The sequence below is a fragment of the Semicossyphus pulcher genome, unplaced genomic scaffold (genome assembly GCF_022749685.1).
Source record: "Semicossyphus pulcher isolate SPU_LCO1_2020_fin unplaced genomic scaffold, fSemPul1.0.p SCAF_8, whole genome shotgun sequence".
NCBI classification, from domain to species: Eukaryota; Metazoa; Chordata; class Actinopteri; order Labriformes; family Labridae; genus Semicossyphus; species Semicossyphus pulcher.
Genome location: NW_027211759.1, coordinates 12,766,734 through 12,785,742, shown reverse-complemented (window position 1 = coordinate 12,785,742; position 19,009 = coordinate 12,766,734). Strand labels below are relative to the sequence as shown.

Below are 19,009 nucleotides of genomic sequence, written 5' to 3'. Positions count from 1 at the left end.
AAGGGTTTTTTTTGCCTACTATAAAATGACTGCTCACATTAATGTGTCAAATAATGAGCCAATTATATGGTTATATAACACTTTATTTTTAACTTTAAGCACTGTTGTTTATGGTATTATTTTTACAGTGTGGGATTGCTACTTTTACTTAGGTAAATGGTTTACACGCTAAACTAAGGGGAGAGACTGTCTAGACCAGACAGCAGAAAATCCATGTTCAAATATAGTCTGCTGAAGTGTCCTTGAGCAAACTCTTACATGAATGAACCTCCACAGTTGCAGCTGAAATTGCTGAGTGCGCCTTCACCAGGCTTCTCTGCTCAGCTGCTAGCTGACATGCCACAAGTCAGGCATCATCATCATCGCGATGATATAACGAAGAAGAATGCCTGCAGAATGACCAAAACTAGCCCTGGACTAACTTTTCGCCCAGCTGGAAATGTAACCGATCCGCGTGTCCACGTGTTTGTGTCATTTCCATGTCATTTGCATATGTAAACCGGCCTCGCCTATCGCTCCGCAGCTGCACCGAGACAAGAAGCGCATTTGTCAGCCGGGTTCGTTTGAGGGGCCAATGGGAGAGCAGCCCCTCGTAAGTCCCGCCCCCTCAGACACGTTGCCTTGGGAGAAGCAACACGGGCCGATCACTGGCTGTACCGACCCTCTAACTCACACGCCGCACGTCCGACACATCAGCTGCTCACTGCACGACTGTCCTGCTGGATTTACCGCCGAGCACCGGAGGAGTTTAAACAGCCGATCCATCCTGGGAAGGTACGTACAGTTATCTTCATCTTCACACCATCCTAACTTACATATCTGCTCAATATAATATCTGTGTTTTTGTGTGGCGGTGAACTATGGTAAGCTTTTATTTTTAAAATCCTCCACAGGAATTTGAATCAGACACCACGATCGCAAACTAACACTTTATGGTGAAAGATTAATTATACGACCTGACAAGTGAAGGTGTGCTAATGATAGTTTTTACACTCTGCGTTTGCGTTTTATATAATGTAACAGTGCATGCTGCCAAATTTACTATGACTGATGAGGAAGTCCATTGTGTCTGTTACCCAACTGATCTGAAACCCGCATCTATAGGCGGACTGACCGGATCATTCACTTTATAATGATTTAACCTAAGAGAGTGATGTTTGATCTCTGGATGAAGGAATTAAAATAATAATAATTCATCTTTATTGGCGGGGTTTATTTAAATTCGAGTCTAGGCTGTATGTGTGGTGGTCGGCATCTCTGATCATGTGCCCCACCTACACAGGTACATGGAGACATGGAAAGCATAAAGGCTAACAGATAGAAGTGTATCAAAGAAATATTAAAATATATGTGTAACTAGCAGCTGTTATCAGAGCTACAGCAGCTATTTGAATTTCGGTCTGACAGACCGCTTGTGAGGTGCATTCAAAGGCCCGGGACAAGTGGATGTTAGAACAAGTGTAGTAGGCTACGTAATGTGCATGATGCTATAGGCTGTGGCAGAAATAAATCTAATTAATGCTAAAAGGCAGCCGCTTTATATCGTTATCGTTACAGCTGTATTGAATGTGACGTGTAATGTAATTTTTCTTTCCGAAGAAATTGCTGGTGGTTGATATTTCCCTGATACTGTTTTGGTGTGCCACAGGAAGTCTTATTGTGTGGGTAACTGAGAAGATAAGGAGGTTATAAGATAGTGTTATAGGATGTAGGGTAGGATATAATATACATACATATATATATATATATATGTATATGTGTGCATAAAATACAAATATATGTGATACATTATAGAGAAGTTTGGACACTATAGGACACTTTGTACTTGAACAGATACAGCGCTGTATATTATTTCTCTATCAAGATCTAGTTATACAAACACTTTATATTCACTTTACAATTATATTGATGATTGGAAGTAACTTTTTATATAATAATATATTATAGAGAGTTGAGCATTTGACTATACATATTTGACCTTTGTGTGTTGCTTTATACTTGTGTGGCGTTTTGAACGACCACGTGGGTTTGAATATTTAAAGAGACAGATTATTTTCAAAACACAGCAGCTGTATCCTCTGTTTGGTAGTTGAATAATCATTTTATTTGCACAACCTTTTTTGTCAATTGTATTGGTCAAATGTGGTCTCTGTTACCAGGGAGCCACATTATAACCTGCTATTGGAAACAGAGACATATTTTTCTGTCTGTTTGTTTCATTGTAAAATCAGCACATCTCTGCTCCACCCTCCTGTAACAATGAGATCAGGAGGTGGTCATCCTAAATCGAAGAACTCAGAGGGCAATTAACTCTCCTGTCCTCAAATTACACCAGAGATAAGCGACATTACAGACGGTTACCACTCAAAACGCCAAAAGTAGTCCCTGTGCTGAAAACGCTGTTCTCACTTCCTTCTTGCTCTAATCAGTGAGGAAACATGTCGGGAGAGATGTAAAGATCTCACAAGCACCATGAAGAGTGTCTGTTCAGAGGAGTTTTTATTCACAAGGCATCTTTCATGTGAACAAGCAGCGCCAGGCTCTTATTTTGTAAAAACGTTTTTTTCCCCCCACAAGTGTCACTTGTGTTGATGGGCAGTCTGAGGCGCTCGTCGTCATGGTGGCAGACCCCTGCTCCCCTTGAATAAACAAGCTAACAATGTTTATGAATGATTTTGGCGGTGGCAGCTGGCAGAGGCTGAATGGGGACCAAAAGTACTGGCGATTGTAAAATGTACAAACTTGCTCCCGCGTGACGTCACGTCACAGTGTGGAGATTTATGGTGACCATAATTCTGGTTTGAGTCCCTGAGGGATTTGGAGATCACTGTGGAGCCTGTAGGATGTTTGGTGTTTGCTTTTGATGGTGGCTAGTCTGTGTTTACTGGCTCAGGTGTTACAGCTGCAAAACAAACAGGTCATTGTGGTCTCAACAACTGTGGTCTCACTGCCACCATCTGCTCGGCTTGGTCTCTGCCTTTATTCATGCCTGCTGAGCCTGAAATGCCGTGTTATTGGAGGTTTTTTTTATACAAACTAACCTGCAGTGTTTGTCCAAGGACATTTCAGTTGGGTATTTTGTCTGCTTTTGCATCTGTATTACAGTCCTTTCTGTATCGTTTAATTATAGTAACCCTGCCTTTCTGTCTTTCAGGTCAGTGATGGTCAGAGCTAGTTAGAGCCTGCAGCCGAGGATGTCTGCTACAGATTCGGACAACTCCATTGACTGGCTTGCTAGTGACAATGAGGACAATGAGAGCGAACAGGAGTCTGACTATTCCAGAAAGCACAGCCAGACAGTCGGTCCTCGATCCCCCAGCACCCCCCCACACCTGGGCCCGTCTGACAGCAGCTGCCACCGGAGCGGCGAGGTGAAGGAGGGCGACAGCGACTGGAGCGAGGTCAGGGAGGCCTCCAGCCGGGGATCTCCCCCCGGCTGCACAGAGACATGGGACAGCTCCATTGGACTGTATAAAACAAAACAAGGAGGAAAAACAAACGGCAGAAACACTCAGCAAGCACTGAAGAGGCCTCGCAGCTTCATGGAGGAGGAACGGCAGCTCATTTCGAACGTTTCAGAGAAAAAACGGCTCTTCAGTCGGAAGGTGAGCACCTCTGTGACCTATGTCTGCTTCCCACAGGAAGTGTCGGCAAATCTAGAGCGTGCCCTGTCACCTAGATCACCTCCCCTGCTTGTTTTAGTGTGCCTCATGCATGACATTTCCAGTAAAGACGGCCCTCCCCTATAGCTCCATAGGCAGTATTAGTCATGCTTTCCTGAAGAAGTCGAGTCATCCTCTTACAAATCAAATTTCAGAAGAAGAGGGAGAATGTTATCTATGCAACTTTTAAATATATGGCAGTTTGGCAGGTTTGACATTAGCTTTTTAAACATGTTTTGACAGAGATATAACCTATATTTGAACCTGTTTTCATTTCCAGTGCATGGAGCTACAATGCTACATCCACCCACTGTCCTCTATCTTGAATGGCCTTCGTTCTGGAAGATACAGAGAACGTAAGTTACTCGTTTACTTTTTGTTTTTGTCTTTGGAAAAATCTCAGATTCATACATTTTAACACAACTGTCTCACCTCTTGTCTGTCGCTCTCTGCTACTTTGTCAGTCAGAGAAAAACATCACCCTGGTTAGAAAGCCTGTCTTCCTCTCTGGAATATGTGTCCCTGAGATTTTAGAGTGAGGCATCTGAAACACATTGTTGTAATCTATCAAGTAACCACACGTATTTCCTGTGTGTGTCTAACATTTTAATGGAGCTCAAGTGGGTGAAGGTTCACAAAGCAACTACACTGTCTTGTAAACGTCCCCTTTAAGAGTTCAAATATATTCAACCGTTATTTTTTACAAGTTTAAAAGAGCTTGATAATGAGCTGCTTGGCAGAGGCCGACTGAGAACACAGTGTCCAGTAAAAGCAGCTGCTGTTTGTGACATGTCTGATAAGCATTTTAAGAGTCTCTAAAAGATAGTACCATGTCAGACAGCCTTTAAAATGGCTTAATATGGGATCTTTGTCAAACCCAGACCTCATGTGACCCAACGCTTCCTGGCCGTAGAGGCAGGGAGTCTGTTCTCTGACACACACATTTCACACAACCCATCTGCTCCACAGACTCAACACTGTTGTCAACACAGTTCACGCGGCTCATTGTACAAGTTTCTTCTTTTGCAGGACTCAGCAGTTTCCAAGAGAGTGTGGCCATGGACCGGATTCAGAGGATCATGGGAGTCCTGCAGAACCCCTGCATGGGGTAAGTGTCCTAATTGTGGCCTACATACTGTTACACATGAGCACTTTATCCTATAGTATTCTGTTTCTTATGTATATGTACAAACACTCACTGATGTACACCTGTGTTGCTTCTGTTCGTCTGATCATCGGTTAAAAATTAGTAAAGCTAGAAATAGTATTTACCGTCATGTGGGTCAAAGTGGTCTCCAACCTGTCTGTGACACATGGCTCACAGCAGGCCGCCCTGCGAGCTGCAGCTACCCCCACGCATTCAGGATACATTTTCTGCAGAGATGGCTGGCTCGCACTTTAGCCGGGCATCTTGTTAAAAATGTATCAGGCTCCACTGTGAGAGCTGCACACTTGTGTCTGCCTGATTAGCTCTCCACTGGCCAGATGGTATAATGGAGTATGATATCACCCCTTTAAGGGAGAAAGTCTTTGTCCCTGTAATGCGATAGTTTTGAAATGATTGGATGTTTAACATTTGTTTTACATCATATGATAACAAACGATTGCCCCTCTCAGCATCTTAGTTTGCATATTTAGGCACAAAGCATTATGGAGTAATAAAAGGGACATTGTGTGCGGCATAATTGACCTTTACTAATGTCCACAATATTATATTAATAAACGGTATAAAATGTCAGAAAAGAGCAAGAAACAAAACATTTTCTCAGTCTAATGAGAGAACTTCTAAATGCTTGTTTGCTTTCATTGACTGAGAAACCAAACAAAGGAAGTGGTAAATCGGACAAGATAATCCTACAAAATAAAAGCCAGTTAAAATCGTCTCACAGACTATGGTTACACTGAATGAAAGCGCAGCTTTATGTCCCATTTTCCTCCCCCTACATCTTTCTAAATGAAAAAGCGAGCCTGCTTTGAATCAAGGTTGCCTGATATAAGATAAAGTGCTGCTAAGGTGGCACAGACTAATTGGAGCCCTCACCCACCAGCTGCTGCCCTCATATGGGAGACAAAGAGTGGGTGTGGCAGACTCCCTGCAGGCTGCCGGGGCAGAGGCTGGAAGGTGGACGAACCCCCCCTCCTCTTTATGTCTCCCTGTGCCTGCTCTGTGTTGCCAGCTGGCAGCCCCTGCAGCAACACAATGGTAGATAGGATCAAAGTGACTTTTTTAGCAGTCACTGTAGCGGATAATCTTTCACATGAATTTAACATGCTCTGAATGGAGTATAGCAGGAAGGTCCTGATCATATGACACGGCCTAATCCCTACCCGCCATCTGGTTTTGACGGGTGGGAGTTAATGGGACGCTGCTCTCCGCCGCCTACCTCCAACCAGAACTGCGTCACCGTGACAAGTTTATTTTCACGGTGACGCTGTTGGAGACCGCAGTGGATTTAGTGTTTATATTTAGAGCCGAGTAGAACTATTATACATCAGGCCACGTGTGAGCTCCAAACATGTGAGAAATGTACACCCCTCCCCGCACACACACACAAAGTACAAGCGTTGCTAAGTGAGTGTGTGTGTGTGCGTGTGTGTGAGTTCACCCGCTGTTCAAGATTGCATATTTCCTGTGTGAGCTTGATGGAGAGATAAGATTTCAGAGAGGAGGCAGCAAGATTTTTAGTGGATTACTCAGATTCGACTTGACTAAATCTCTCTCTCTGTCCTTGTTTCCTCTCCTTCCTTCCCTTTTCTCAGGGAGAAATACATCAACATCATTCTAAAAATGGAGGAAATGCTGAAGAGCTGGTTCCCTAACGTAAAACTCCAAGACCAGCCCACTAACCCCGAGACAGAGGAAGCCGTTCCTACCAAGAAACTGAAGGTAAACTTGTGCAAAAGCAGAACTGTTGTGTAAGAACTCTTGGGTTACACAAAGCCCGCTGCCAAGAACACATGGTGACGAGGCAGTGAAAGAGGGACCGAAATATCTATTATTATTTAATTACAGGTGTGGGACAGCGAAGGAAGGATTAAAAGCTATTTTTGCAGAGGTATTACTGCAGTCTCAGGTTCGCTTAGAACAAAGGCAGAGGAGAAAAGGTAATTTTGGAGGAGTGTCACTAAGGGGATAAGAAAGGTCACAATACTCTGGAACATTCCGTTGCATTTCATTGGAGAGGATTTATTTCTGAGGCTAATCTCGACACACCCTCCCATAAACAGGAACTTCATGTACCTTTTATTACAGGTCACAAAAGAGAAGCTGTTTTTAACTTTATACATGTTTAATCTATTAGTTATAAGACAAGACACAATATCTTTAAAGCTGCTGTTATCACTATTTTTATATTAACCATAAACCATAAAAATTAAGATAATGTGAAAGGGATTGCAAATCCACCAAATTCTTCAGTTGTCAGCTCTACAGGGCGTTTTAGTTTCCTAAAGCTCAGTGTCCTTGTGTGACGGCCCACAGCTTTATTGTTTTGATTAAGTCTCATCAATGTTGTTCTTGGCTGCAGCAGGCTGCTGTTAACCCAGTGTACACAGCCTGCACCGCACAGCAGACTGATTACGTTAGCAACAAGCTAATACAAAGAGGAACAGCTAGCCACCAAACGGCAGACAGATTAAGCTAGCAACAAGCTAATACAAAGAGGAACAGCTAGCCACCAAACAGCAGACAGATTAAGTTAGCAACAAGCTAATACAAAGAGGAACAGCTAGCCACCAAACAGCAGACAGATTAAGTTAGCAACAAGCTAATACAAAGAGGAACAGCTAGCCACCAAACAGCAGACATATTAAGTTAGCAACAAGCTAATACACAGAGGAACACCTAGCCATCAAACAGCAGACAGATTACGTTAGCAACAAGCTAATACAAAGAGGAACAGCTAGCCACCAAACAGCAGACAGATTAAGTTAGCAACAAGCTAATACAAAGAGGAACAGCTAGCCACCAAACAGCAGACAGATTAAGTTAGCAAAAAGCTAATACACAGAGGGACAGCTAGCCGCTGAACAGCATGTTTTTCAGTGTCTGCACAAGACTTAAACAGCTAAAATTAAGGATTTAAATCTGCTCGATGGGCAGAAATAAGCCTTCTAATAAATGCTCATGTTGCTCAATGTCTGCTTAATGAATGAAAAAGAAAGTGTTTGGTAACAAATTATCCATTTAATGAGGTGATAATATGTCAACATGGTGTTTACAACTTGTTGTGCTTCCTCCAAGTAGCCAAAAAAAAGTGGCTCCAAAGTTGGAAATGTCTAAAACCCATCTTATAGAGTTACAAGCTATTTAATTTGTTCCTTGTGCTGTATAAACACCACATATATAAATATATATTTTTTATTTTCAGGATGCTTTTGATATTTGGCAGGGATATCAAATTAAAACAAAGTGTTCTAGGTGAAGAATTACCTTCATAATGAATGAAATTAAACCCTGTTTCCTTCTATTCCAACAGCTCTCTCCAGTGACCGTCACTGCAGCCGTGAGCCCCGTCACCATCAGTGATCCTCCAGCCGGCTCCAAAGCCCTGAGAGTCACCGACCTCACTCCCCCCGGAGCCTACTCCGCCAGTAACCTGAAATGGCTCCACACGTCACCCATCTGCTCCCCAACAGCAGAGCAGGCCCAGGCTGGACCCCGGCACCTGCAGTCCCCCAGAGACAGAGACCTAACGCAGGACAACGCTGTGTCCTCCAGCACAGACAGCCACACTAAGACAGACTCGGTGCCCAGAGGCCCCCCGCCTGGGAAAATCAACGCTCCCTGCTTAGAGAGGCTCCTAAAGTCCACAGAAAGCATCATCACCCGCAAGGGAACGGGCGGTTTGATGGACAGCAGCTGGTCCTAGTCCACACAGCGAGCTGGGTGTCCAGCTGTAAGCACCTCACAGCCCAGCCTAGCCTTGCTCAGCCCGCCGGGAGCCAGTCAGCTCGCTTAGCCCATTCCAGCCTTCAGGGGAGACGGGAGCCTTCAAAAAAGGGATGTCACAGATTCCTCTTTCATGTGCAAGGAGTGTCGACGAACATGTACTCTCTGTATGGGAATGTGCCCTCTCTGACATGACAAGTGTCTGCTTTAGTCCCCTTTTGTTGACTTATCTTTCTTTTTTGTTTGCACTCTTGAATAGCATGTGTGCGAGTGGGAAAGGATAGATGTCACATGCCGAGATCACCGGAGCGAGTGATGTCACACCTGAATTGTTCCCACTGGCTTGTAGATGCAATAATACAATTTAAGTATCTGTGAAAACCGCCATTTTGCCTGAAAGGGAAGAATCGCAGGAGTAGTTTGAGCAGGAAGGGAGTATTTCAGACATCCCGACATGTCAGTGGTCTACATATTGTTGTGCTGAAAATGTGGGTGAAATGTGATGTTATTTTCTCCCCCCTGACCCCCATGACTCCACTCTTAAGTTTATTGATGTGACTGTTACTCATTTGTATACTTTATAAATAAGTCTTTTGGTACAACTGTTCTACCTCAGTGGGCACCACGTCACAGTTAGTGAGTAGGAATGTGAAAGTATGGACACCTCACTGGATCTGCAGTGAGCCAAACGGCCTCTGACAGCGAGGTCCGCAGTACGTGTCGTTCTGCTCGTACAAACAGAGGACGCTCTCTCTATGGGGGATGCTCTCGTGGCCTGACTGGTGCCATTGTAAAGAATGTCAAACTGCAGATTTCTTTTTTCGAGTCTCCCAGTAGAAGGCAAACAGTGCCTGTAACATCAAGCTGTGCCTGTAAGCCGGTTTGATGAAAAAGAGAGAGAACCGTTCAGAATACCTGCTCCTCTGTGGGATGTACAAATCAGGAATTCTCACTCTCCTGCCATTTTCCTGTATCGAGTAACTTATTCAGACCTTGCCAACTACTTTCTGTGGTGGAGTAGAACAATTCTATTATTTTGCCACAGAACTGGACAGTATGTTAGACCAGCAGAGAGGGACAAGGTATTTCTCTGTGTAAATCTTACAGGAAGGTTGTCGATTTACCCTGAAAAGTGGCCTTTATAGTGTGAAATTTTATACTTTCAAAATAAATGTGGTTATCTTTGTTTGATGCAATATGGCTTCTGATTGTTTTATTGTGAAATCTTTATCAACACATGGTGGTGGAAGTTTCTTAAAATGCACATCGCTCAAAGTTTCCCCATTTGAGGGTTATTTCACTCTTAAATGTCCTCAACATTCGCTTTCACATTAGATCCACTTTCACTATTGAACCGATTATATAAAACACGTCTTTGTTCCGTCGCTCCACTCGGCGCTTTCACCTTTACGTCGGGTGAAACAGTGAGAACCACTTTGCGGTAAAGCTTTTCAAAAGGGAAAGACACAAGGGGAAAGACCAACTGTGTCAGCAAAAGAAATCTATCGAGTAACTCTTCCTAAGTCTCAATTAGGCATCAAAGAACCCCAAAAGAAAGGTTGTTATCTGATTTATATCACAGTCAGACCAATTATAGTGTGAGAGGAGCGGGAGCACTCAGAGGCAGCTCACTTCCCGGAGGAATAATACGATTTATTGTTTGCGAGGCAGGATGTGATTTTCACTACTTCTGTTCCTGCTGTTCAAACAAAGTTCTGCTTTTGCAGAAGTGCAGTGAACTGTACCAGTTCAGTATCACTTCACGTTTCCCAGAAAGCTTTGTGGGGACGGTGAGGTTGTGTTCTTTCCCCCCCGCACACGAGCTGGTGTGCTTAAACTCGCCTGTAGACCAATGAGACAACAGAGTTAAAACTGTACAGACAATGATAATTAAAGATGTAGGAGCATGTCCATGTACATTAAAATAACTTGGGCTTTCCCTGCCCGTGAGCTCTGCGGATTGCTTCATGAAAAGGCAACAAGGAGGTCGATGATATAAACTTTATGGCAGAATAGGTTATAATAATACTTTGTTGCAGAACATGAAAAGATTTTACTGTTAGATCAAACTTTTAGTGGCAGTAAAAATGCACTTCTGTGTGATAAAAGAAACACCCCCGCAGCTGAACCCTGACCTCAGCTTGTTAGAAATTGTACATACAACGGCAGGAGACATGCAACCTCCCTGCCGTAGACATGAAGACGTCAAATCTGAAGCTGAATACTGCCACCTGTAGGTGAAACAGTGAATATAATAAGCCCATTCTTTGGTTGGTTGGTTTCTCCTCCTGTTTAAATGACAGCATACATTAGCCCTGTGGTAACAGATGCCACATATTGAAGGCAGTTTCCTTCTTCTTATATGGAAAATACACGTTTTTGAAACTTGTAAAATAGAGCTTCTTCAGTTCAATTGTTTTTAAAGCCAACCTTAATGTGAATATTTTTGTGAAGCCATTATAAAACCAAACTTGCATTCAGCATTTTATTGTCCTCTGCCTGAGGGCATGGCCGGTTCACAGAGGGCCAAACCGAAGTTTGTGGGAGTACTTTGTCCTGGAAAACAATCCATCAGGAAATGAAGGAGATTAAAACGGTAGAGGTGTACCGCTTTCTTTGGATTTGTCCTTCAATGAGTTACACAGTATAGCCACGTGTCTCTTTTTCCAGATAAAGAGGGATGATTGGCAGGAGGTAGAGGGGGTTGATTACCCAGACTGCATTGTTTCAGCGTTGCCGCCCCAGATTCCATCTCCCTGGGCAAGGCTAATGGCCTGCACTCACGTGTGCAGACGACCTGACAGCATCCATGTCCAAAGACAGCTGGCACAGATCTGCCTCGCACTCGCCCTGAAAAGGGAAGCTGTTATGAATGTAAGGAAGAGCTGCATCAACAAAAAGCCACCTCTCTCATTGGGCTCTCTATGAGAGTCGGACTAAATCACAATGTGCAGCGAGGAGGCTGCCAATGGTGAACATGTGATGTGTGGGGAAATTAAACCGGGTGAGGAAAGGGCAGGGCAAATTAATGCAAAAGCACAGAATGAGCTGCATTTTTGAGTGCAATAAAAAATACAAAATTGAGGCTATTACAGCCAACAAGGATTGCTTCTCTTTTTATGTGATTTTTAAATACTCTTACTGTGAAAGGTCTCCAAATAAGGAAGGTTCTGTCGCCTTATAAACCTGAAAAGGGCAATTCACCGCTTCATTAATAAACCAGAAAGCACAACCCAGTGTGTAATGAATTAGATTTTCATTGGCCCAGTTCTGTGTTTAACTTAACAAGAGGTACCAGAATTACCTGCTAACATTATAGAGCGATATTACAGTGGACATGAAATCATATTGCTTTCCATTTTAAAAGGTTCACAGATGTACTGCTTTACAAAACTGATTGATGTCCTAGTTTTTTGTTCAGGGTGTATGTGGGCAAAACTACAAAGACTCATCATTATTGCAGGAGCAGAGACGGGAGCCCTTTGTTGCAAGCAATCAAAGGCAATTGGAGAGGGAGAAAACAGGGAGTGGGGGGGGGCAGGTCCATGGTTCCAGTCGCAAACAAACAAAAAAAAAGCCATAAGGACTAATAAATCGAGCTTCATTCTCTACAGCTACCCTTTCATTGCAAATTAGCCTTGATTCGAGCTCCAGCTGAGAGCGAAATGACAAGGCGTTGCGGCGTTGAATCCGAGCCGAGGTGGCGGTGCTTCACTCGGCTGCAGTTATTTATACGTGCTGTATCCGTGTAATTCATTTTCCTGCACAGACAGAGGCAGATGTGAAGTCGCCTCCCAAAGGGTTAACAACCCGATCAGTAGAAAAACGAAATGCTGTAGAAAAAAACAACAAAAAGAGGCCTCTTCATGTTATAGAAGATCTATGACATCAATTTAGCTCTTGAATAAAAGCAGATAATTGCAGCATCTATTCTGGAAATCTCCAGCTGTACGATTAAATAACCTTCTTTAAAGCTCACAATGGCTGTACTGTTGATTCCTGCGACTTTAAAAATCAGTCACGACCACAGCCATCGCGAATATTACATACTGAAGCTGATTTGCTATCAACAAATTGCAACCTGCAAACATCTCAGACCCCTGACAGGGATGAATTACTCTGCTATTAACTGCTCGAATGTCAGATACTTGAGCGGGCATTAAGGTCGATTATGGTCATTCAAGGTTCTGGACATGAAATCAAGGACAACTGAATCATGTGGGAAGTCAAAGTCATTACGTCAGCTCTCTAGCTGAGAAAAGAAAATAGAAAAACACTGGATTTCCTTGATAATTTACACGTTGTTAGAGCAACAGGAAGAACATGTTTTCTGTACATCCTGCAACATAGCACGAAAGCTGCCACACTTTCTGCTCTGCGAGAGATGGACTCATTATGTTATCAGGAACTGTTCAGCTGATTCATTCACACCCTGCAGAGATAATGGTCTCATCTGTCGGAGGACTGAGCACCTTTAATTAAGAGACCTGTGAACCCAAAATAACTCCTGCTCAATTATTACAAGAGCAGGTTATACAAATGATGGAACCGCCGGCGCACAGTGTAGCGGCTGCTTTCCACCAGGGGAGATTCTCAGCTTTGGTTCATCACTGACACGAGGTAATTTTACAGCTTGTTATGAATCATTTATGGTTTCATGCAGCAGTATATCGATGTGGATAAAACAGAGGGGCTGCTTTTCTTCCTGATATTGCAGAGGGAATGTTCCAGTCCTCCAGAGCCAAGAGAGGCGACCCCCTGGCAGCGGACTCCGCAGTTCAGTACAGTGCGATTGATTTTGCCGTCTCCAATAGGTCATCCTCAGCCCTTTTAGGAGGAAGAACAATGTTCAAAGAGCACCAGTGCTGTTCTGTGAGGCTTTTACCGGCAGCATTGATTCTGAATATGTCGTCACATACCAGGTTTTTGATATTTCAAACAGCAGAAATGTAATAAAGAAGGTGCTGACATTTCAGAGGTGTGTACATGATGTAAAAGCTAAATCCTGTTGTTGAGGAGACTATTTTACAAATCATACACGGTCAATTAAGGAGATGTTTAAACATTTAAGTGAATAAATGAATAGTGGCCATTAACAATATGTTAAAATGTTAACATCACCACAGGTCTTCTAACGCCGGCTCCTTCTTTACACGTGTTAATTTGTTTGCAGCTTTTTAAGATGTGGAGCGCCAGCGCCTCGGAGACCAATTATGTGAGCGTGGCATCATCAGGCTCTCACACCACAACCATCCACACATTGCCAGCCAATTATCCGTACTTACTCTTGCAGCAGAGGAGCAGAACGGATTCTTGTGGGCCTTTTGATCTTTCTGAAACACACAAACTACCACTGTGATATTACAAACAGGAAGCCTTTTAGCCCGCTACGTTTGGGAATTCTAACATCCCTTTGTGTGTGTATATTATCATACATGTCTTCCAAAACATGTGTCGATATAAGTGACAGAAGGTATGTGAAAATGCTCTAAATTCAAGATAATCATCATGAACTATTTATAAAAATGGATCTTGCAGTACACCCCTCCCCTGACACAAAAAGTAGTGCTTTCAAAATAAAGGCCTGAGGCGATAGCTGTCAGTCACACAAAGCAGCGGCCCATTTGTCAGATCTGAAGTTGATCTTATAGCTGCAAAACTCGACTTTGATGAAAAGGTCAGCCAATCAAATGACAGGCTTAGCCTTAAAGGGGCATACCAGTCATCCTGAGTATCCATAATGAGAAACACCTGTCACCTTCATTAGGGTCTAATCCCGCAGGAACTTCATGACGCTCGCGATGACGCATGGAGATGAGACCACTAACAAAGACACGCCACTCAGTGACATATCAAGAGCACAGCTCCTAAATATGGCCGCCCTTCATTAAGTCTCATCTCCAAGAATAGGGTTCAGACTGTGCTCTTGTAGGTATGAATAATGGAAGCAGCCTCCAGGAGCTCATTTCCAGGGAGTGATCATCGCGCTCAAGTACGGCCTAATGATCACACAGATAAAGTGAGAGGCTGGCATTCATGATTAATGCCCTCAGGTCTGTCTCCAGAGTTACACAGCCTCCGCCGTCAGAACTTCTGCTCACTGAGCACAAAGCATCGCATACTCCAAGAAAATAAGATACACTGTGAACCAGTGCGGGCTGAAGACGTGCCGTCGACACATTCCACTGCTCACACAAGTAGCTGTCACATCAGATATGTTGATCTCAACACAATACAATAACACAAATTCAAACATATTTATTTGACATATAGTTCATTGCAGGGCTGAACAATTAATTGAAATCGCATTATGGGCTCAAGGAGGCGCAATATTTTTTAAGGGTGAAATGTGTTAAAATACCATCTTAATTTAAATATTGTGCTGCAAAGATGCTCTGGCCAACACTTCATACACAGACGAATCAAATATCTTCGCTTGGCATATCCCTGCAAACATCACACCAAAACCACTACTTCATATTTTTCAATGAAAATGAGAAAATGATGTAAAAATGATCATTCCCTTTAATAACACAGATTATATTGAAATCTAAGTATAAGTCAAAATAATCATAATTAGATATTCTTTTCAAGCCCTAGTCCATTGTTGTAATCATATTACAGTCCATTAGAACAAATGTACTATTTTCGCTCATACAGTAACAGATTGAATCTGTTAAAGAGATTTATTCTGACAGCTCATAACTTGTTTTTGTGTAAATGCATTAAGGAGGTATACAAATTATCACTTCATATGCACATATGAGTTTTAGTTTGGCTTGTGTTTTTTGTTCCCTATTTTCAGTAGTAGTAATATTTTTGTTATTGCACGTAGCATTCTTGTTAAATTAATGTTTGCTTTAAGCACAACTACATATTTAGATATTTACTATACAGTCTGTTTTTTCTTTGCATTATTTTCCCTGCAACAGATCATTCCTCTAATACTGGTTTATTAGTTTGAGTTTATTAGTTTCATACAAGAATAAAAAACATAGAGTACATGAACAAATTATAAAAACGTGTGTGGATGTGGTAAAACCTGTTAATGGCTTAAATAGAAAGCCTTCTACTCCACTATAAAAAAGGATGTTTGCAACCCAAAATAACATAATAACATCTACCCAAAGATGTTGGGCCTGTACTGCAAAGTGTGTATGCGTACGTGTCTGTATATGACAAGCAATATGAGTCTGTAGCCCTCTCTTGGCGGTGACACTGGCTGACTTTCCTGAATATTAGTAAGTAAATTAACACGAGCAGGCGAATGTTCTTGATTCTAATTTAGTTTTATTAGAGCATCTTGAATTCTCAAAAGGCTGCACAGTGGTGCAGTGGTTAGCGCTGTTGCCTAAAAGGTTCCTAGTTCAAATCTCGGTTCAGACATAGCGGGCCTTTCTGTGTGGAGTATGCATGTTCTCCCTGTGTATGCGGAGGTTCCCTTTGGGTACTCCGGCTTCCTCCCACAGTCCTTAGACATAATCGTTAGGTAATTAGTTGTGTGATCTACTGAGAAATGTTAAGTAGAATGTACCTATTTTCTTTTAGTGTATCATGGTTAAATGTAGATACTCTTCACTCAAAACATAAGATAACATTTACTCAATCAAATGAAGAGCAAATTGTTGAAATTGAGTAGATTCTATAGGTTGCTTTTTATAGTGTATTGCTCTTACTGTAGTTGTCTTTGTTATGCCCACTAGGTGGCACCGTTGTGAAAGGAAAAAGTGCTGGAGAGACTTTTCTCTGACCACAGATCAACTTTTAAACAAGGTTACAGGTTTGAAGCCGATGCAATGACCTCAATGTATCAACATTGTGATGGCTTATATCGTCAAATGCCTGAGAAGTGATTTTAAATAGTCACCATGGTGCCTCACACTTCATACACCAAGTAGTAATTTACAGGAACACTAACTGAGGAGAGTCGTTTGGATTAAACCGCATTATATGTTACAGTTTGGTCTCCTGACACGATTATGAGTCAATAACTGCTTCAAAGACAGCTCTTTTGATGAAGGCCGGGGTTTTGTGTTACGCATCTACAGCGCTCCTTATCTGTCAGTGTGAACATCCCCATCCATCACATCATCCCCCCCCCCGTACAGTAAGTCAGCTGGAATCCCATCATCCCATAACCCTGTCGCTGGTCGACCACAGCATTGATCCCAACATACCAGCTGTGATTCTGTTACACGAGATGAAGTAACTGTACTGTAAAGGGCTGACTGGAAGGCATGTCGTCTCGCTCTCCACCGATGACAAAGCTACAAAGGACTCGGCTCGTGTTTCAGTGAGACATGGCTGAGATATTTACAGTCACCAGCCCTGAGGTGGACTCCATCAGGCTCCACCAGGCTGGATACAGACGGGTGACACGAGCGTGTTCTGAATGTTTTCTCTTATCTCATCTGATGCCAGTAAGTCGTATGCTGTCATTGAACGGAAACATACTACAGTACAACCGGAGAGTCACTGTGTGCGCTAATAAGGACGTAGATGGACAGTGATGTTGACAATTTAACCCTAACAGCTACTGTATATCTAGTTTTTTCACTTCAGTAATACAGGCTGAAGTAAACAAAACACATAAACTGTGGAAGCTAATTTTACACACAAAAGCCAGTTTACTTTCAAGAGGAGGAGAATACAACAGCTGTTTTATGTCCTATGTTGAGAAGCTTTATCTTTAAGCTATATTCTAAATTATGTTGTGTCGATAATGTTTTATTTTCTTGGAGACAACATATGTCAAACAGAAATGCCATTTTACAAACTAGGGGGCATGGACCGACCTACAGGCAGGAAAGGTCAAATGAAGTCATGTTGATGGTTGCATTAATTTAAATTCTTAAACCCCTTGCTTTAATCTTAGTTTTTTACTTATTTACTTTGTCTTTTTCTTTATTCATTGTATTCTTTTTAAATCAACATTTGAAATATCCCTTTAATTACTCTTTTGTCTATGTTGGTCATCATCCAAATTTAAGCAAGTGAATCATTGAAGTGACTCATACTTTGATAGACTGTACTGCATAGAAACTTTAATTCTAGTGCCGAGTTATGCCCTTTGTAGCACAAACAGGGTCACTGATTTCAGACTCCCACTTGTTGATTACGACCTCTTTCTTATGATCTGTGTGGAACTGGCCCACTGTGTGTCACTGGCTGCCAAAAAAATCATTTAGTTCAGGTCAAATTATCTCTCCAATCTCTTTCAGCCCAACTGGGCCTAAACAACATTACTGTTGTGGAACTAAATAATTGACAAGTGGCCGGAAAATATATCAGTCGAAGTGCACTTTCACAATAAGTGCTCATTGATGTAAAGCTAATTGTTCATGTATTTATTGCCAAGCACTGTTATAGCCTTATTTTGGTTTGACAGGGACACTGATTCAGGACATCACATGCACATGAGCCTGGCAAAAGTTGTTTTTGTTTCTGGCTAATGTTATACTGGTTCTTTTACATTGGTCTACTTTTTATTTATAATATTTATAATATTATTTTATACTTTGTTCTTACCTTACAGTTCCTCTCTGAAGGATTTACCCACACTTACCTTGTTTCAGAAAGCTGGCAGAGTCACAGAGGCTTATATTTGGATTTCAGAAATATTTTCTTCAACCTTGTCCTCCTGCTACTTCTCTTCCAGGAATTACAGATGGGATCTAATTGGGCAAAAACAATAAGACAAACAAAGAGTAACTCAAGTATTTGGTGTATTTAACAACCTGCTGGTCAACATTAAACAACATGCTTTATAGGTAAATTAAGGCGTAGCCTAAACACACAAGCCTTCACATTCTGTTACTGTCCTGCGTCATTAGTAGTATTTTTGGCAGCGTAGTAACTACAAAACAAGGTGATGGTGGTATCAGTTCTTTCCTACATGAATAACACCTGGTTTGGAACGTCTGAAATAGTCAGGCCTCTGTGCGAATCAACGTTAGCTCACTAGCATGCTATAGCTAACTTAACATTGACTGAAACTGTGTTTACAAGCTGTTTGGTCCAATTATCAATACAAGACAAAACATTTAAAGACAAATAATGTAAAAATTACTTACTGCTTGCGGGTCTGAATCTCAAACACCCCGGTTATTAATACCAGCCTCATACAAACACAGCTTCCTACTGGGCTCTGTTGAGGAAGAGACCTCCATGAAGTGGCGCGAACAAACAAGCACATGTGTTGGCTTGTGCTTTCTTCTTTAGGAAATATTATGATTTACTTTCCCTCCAGAAAAAGCACAGATTTAATTATCAAAAACTTGACAAGCAGTCCTGAGCGCAGAGGTTGAGCGGAGAGAAAAGTGACTTGTTGAGTGTGAGTGTCCATGAACATCATGTTCCACGGTGCCTGAGCAGATGACCACAACAAGATATCCATGACTTTGTGATGTCATAAAATCTCAAGCGTGAAAAAAACCTGCGGCCTGTAGATAACATT

The 19,009-nt window shown here is 42.2% G+C and overlaps 1 protein-coding gene across 1 annotated transcript; it reads left to right on the top strand.

Annotated features, from left to right (window-relative positions):
- Positions 1 to 668: 668 nt before the first annotated feature.
- Positions 669 to 9,749, top strand: LOC138613136 (circadian-associated transcriptional repressor). The gene is made up of 6 exons (XM_069686738.1): positions 669 to 774; positions 3,155 to 3,605; positions 3,943 to 4,018; positions 4,692 to 4,770; positions 6,423 to 6,549; positions 8,141 to 9,749. The coding sequence occupies exons 2-6, from the start codon at positions 3,195 to 3,197 to the stop codon at positions 8,531 to 8,533; spliced, it is 1,086 nt and encodes a 361-aa protein (XP_069542839.1). The 5' UTR covers positions 669 to 774; positions 3,155 to 3,194; the 3' UTR covers positions 8,534 to 9,749.
- Positions 9,750 to 19,009: the final 9,260 nt, after the last annotated feature.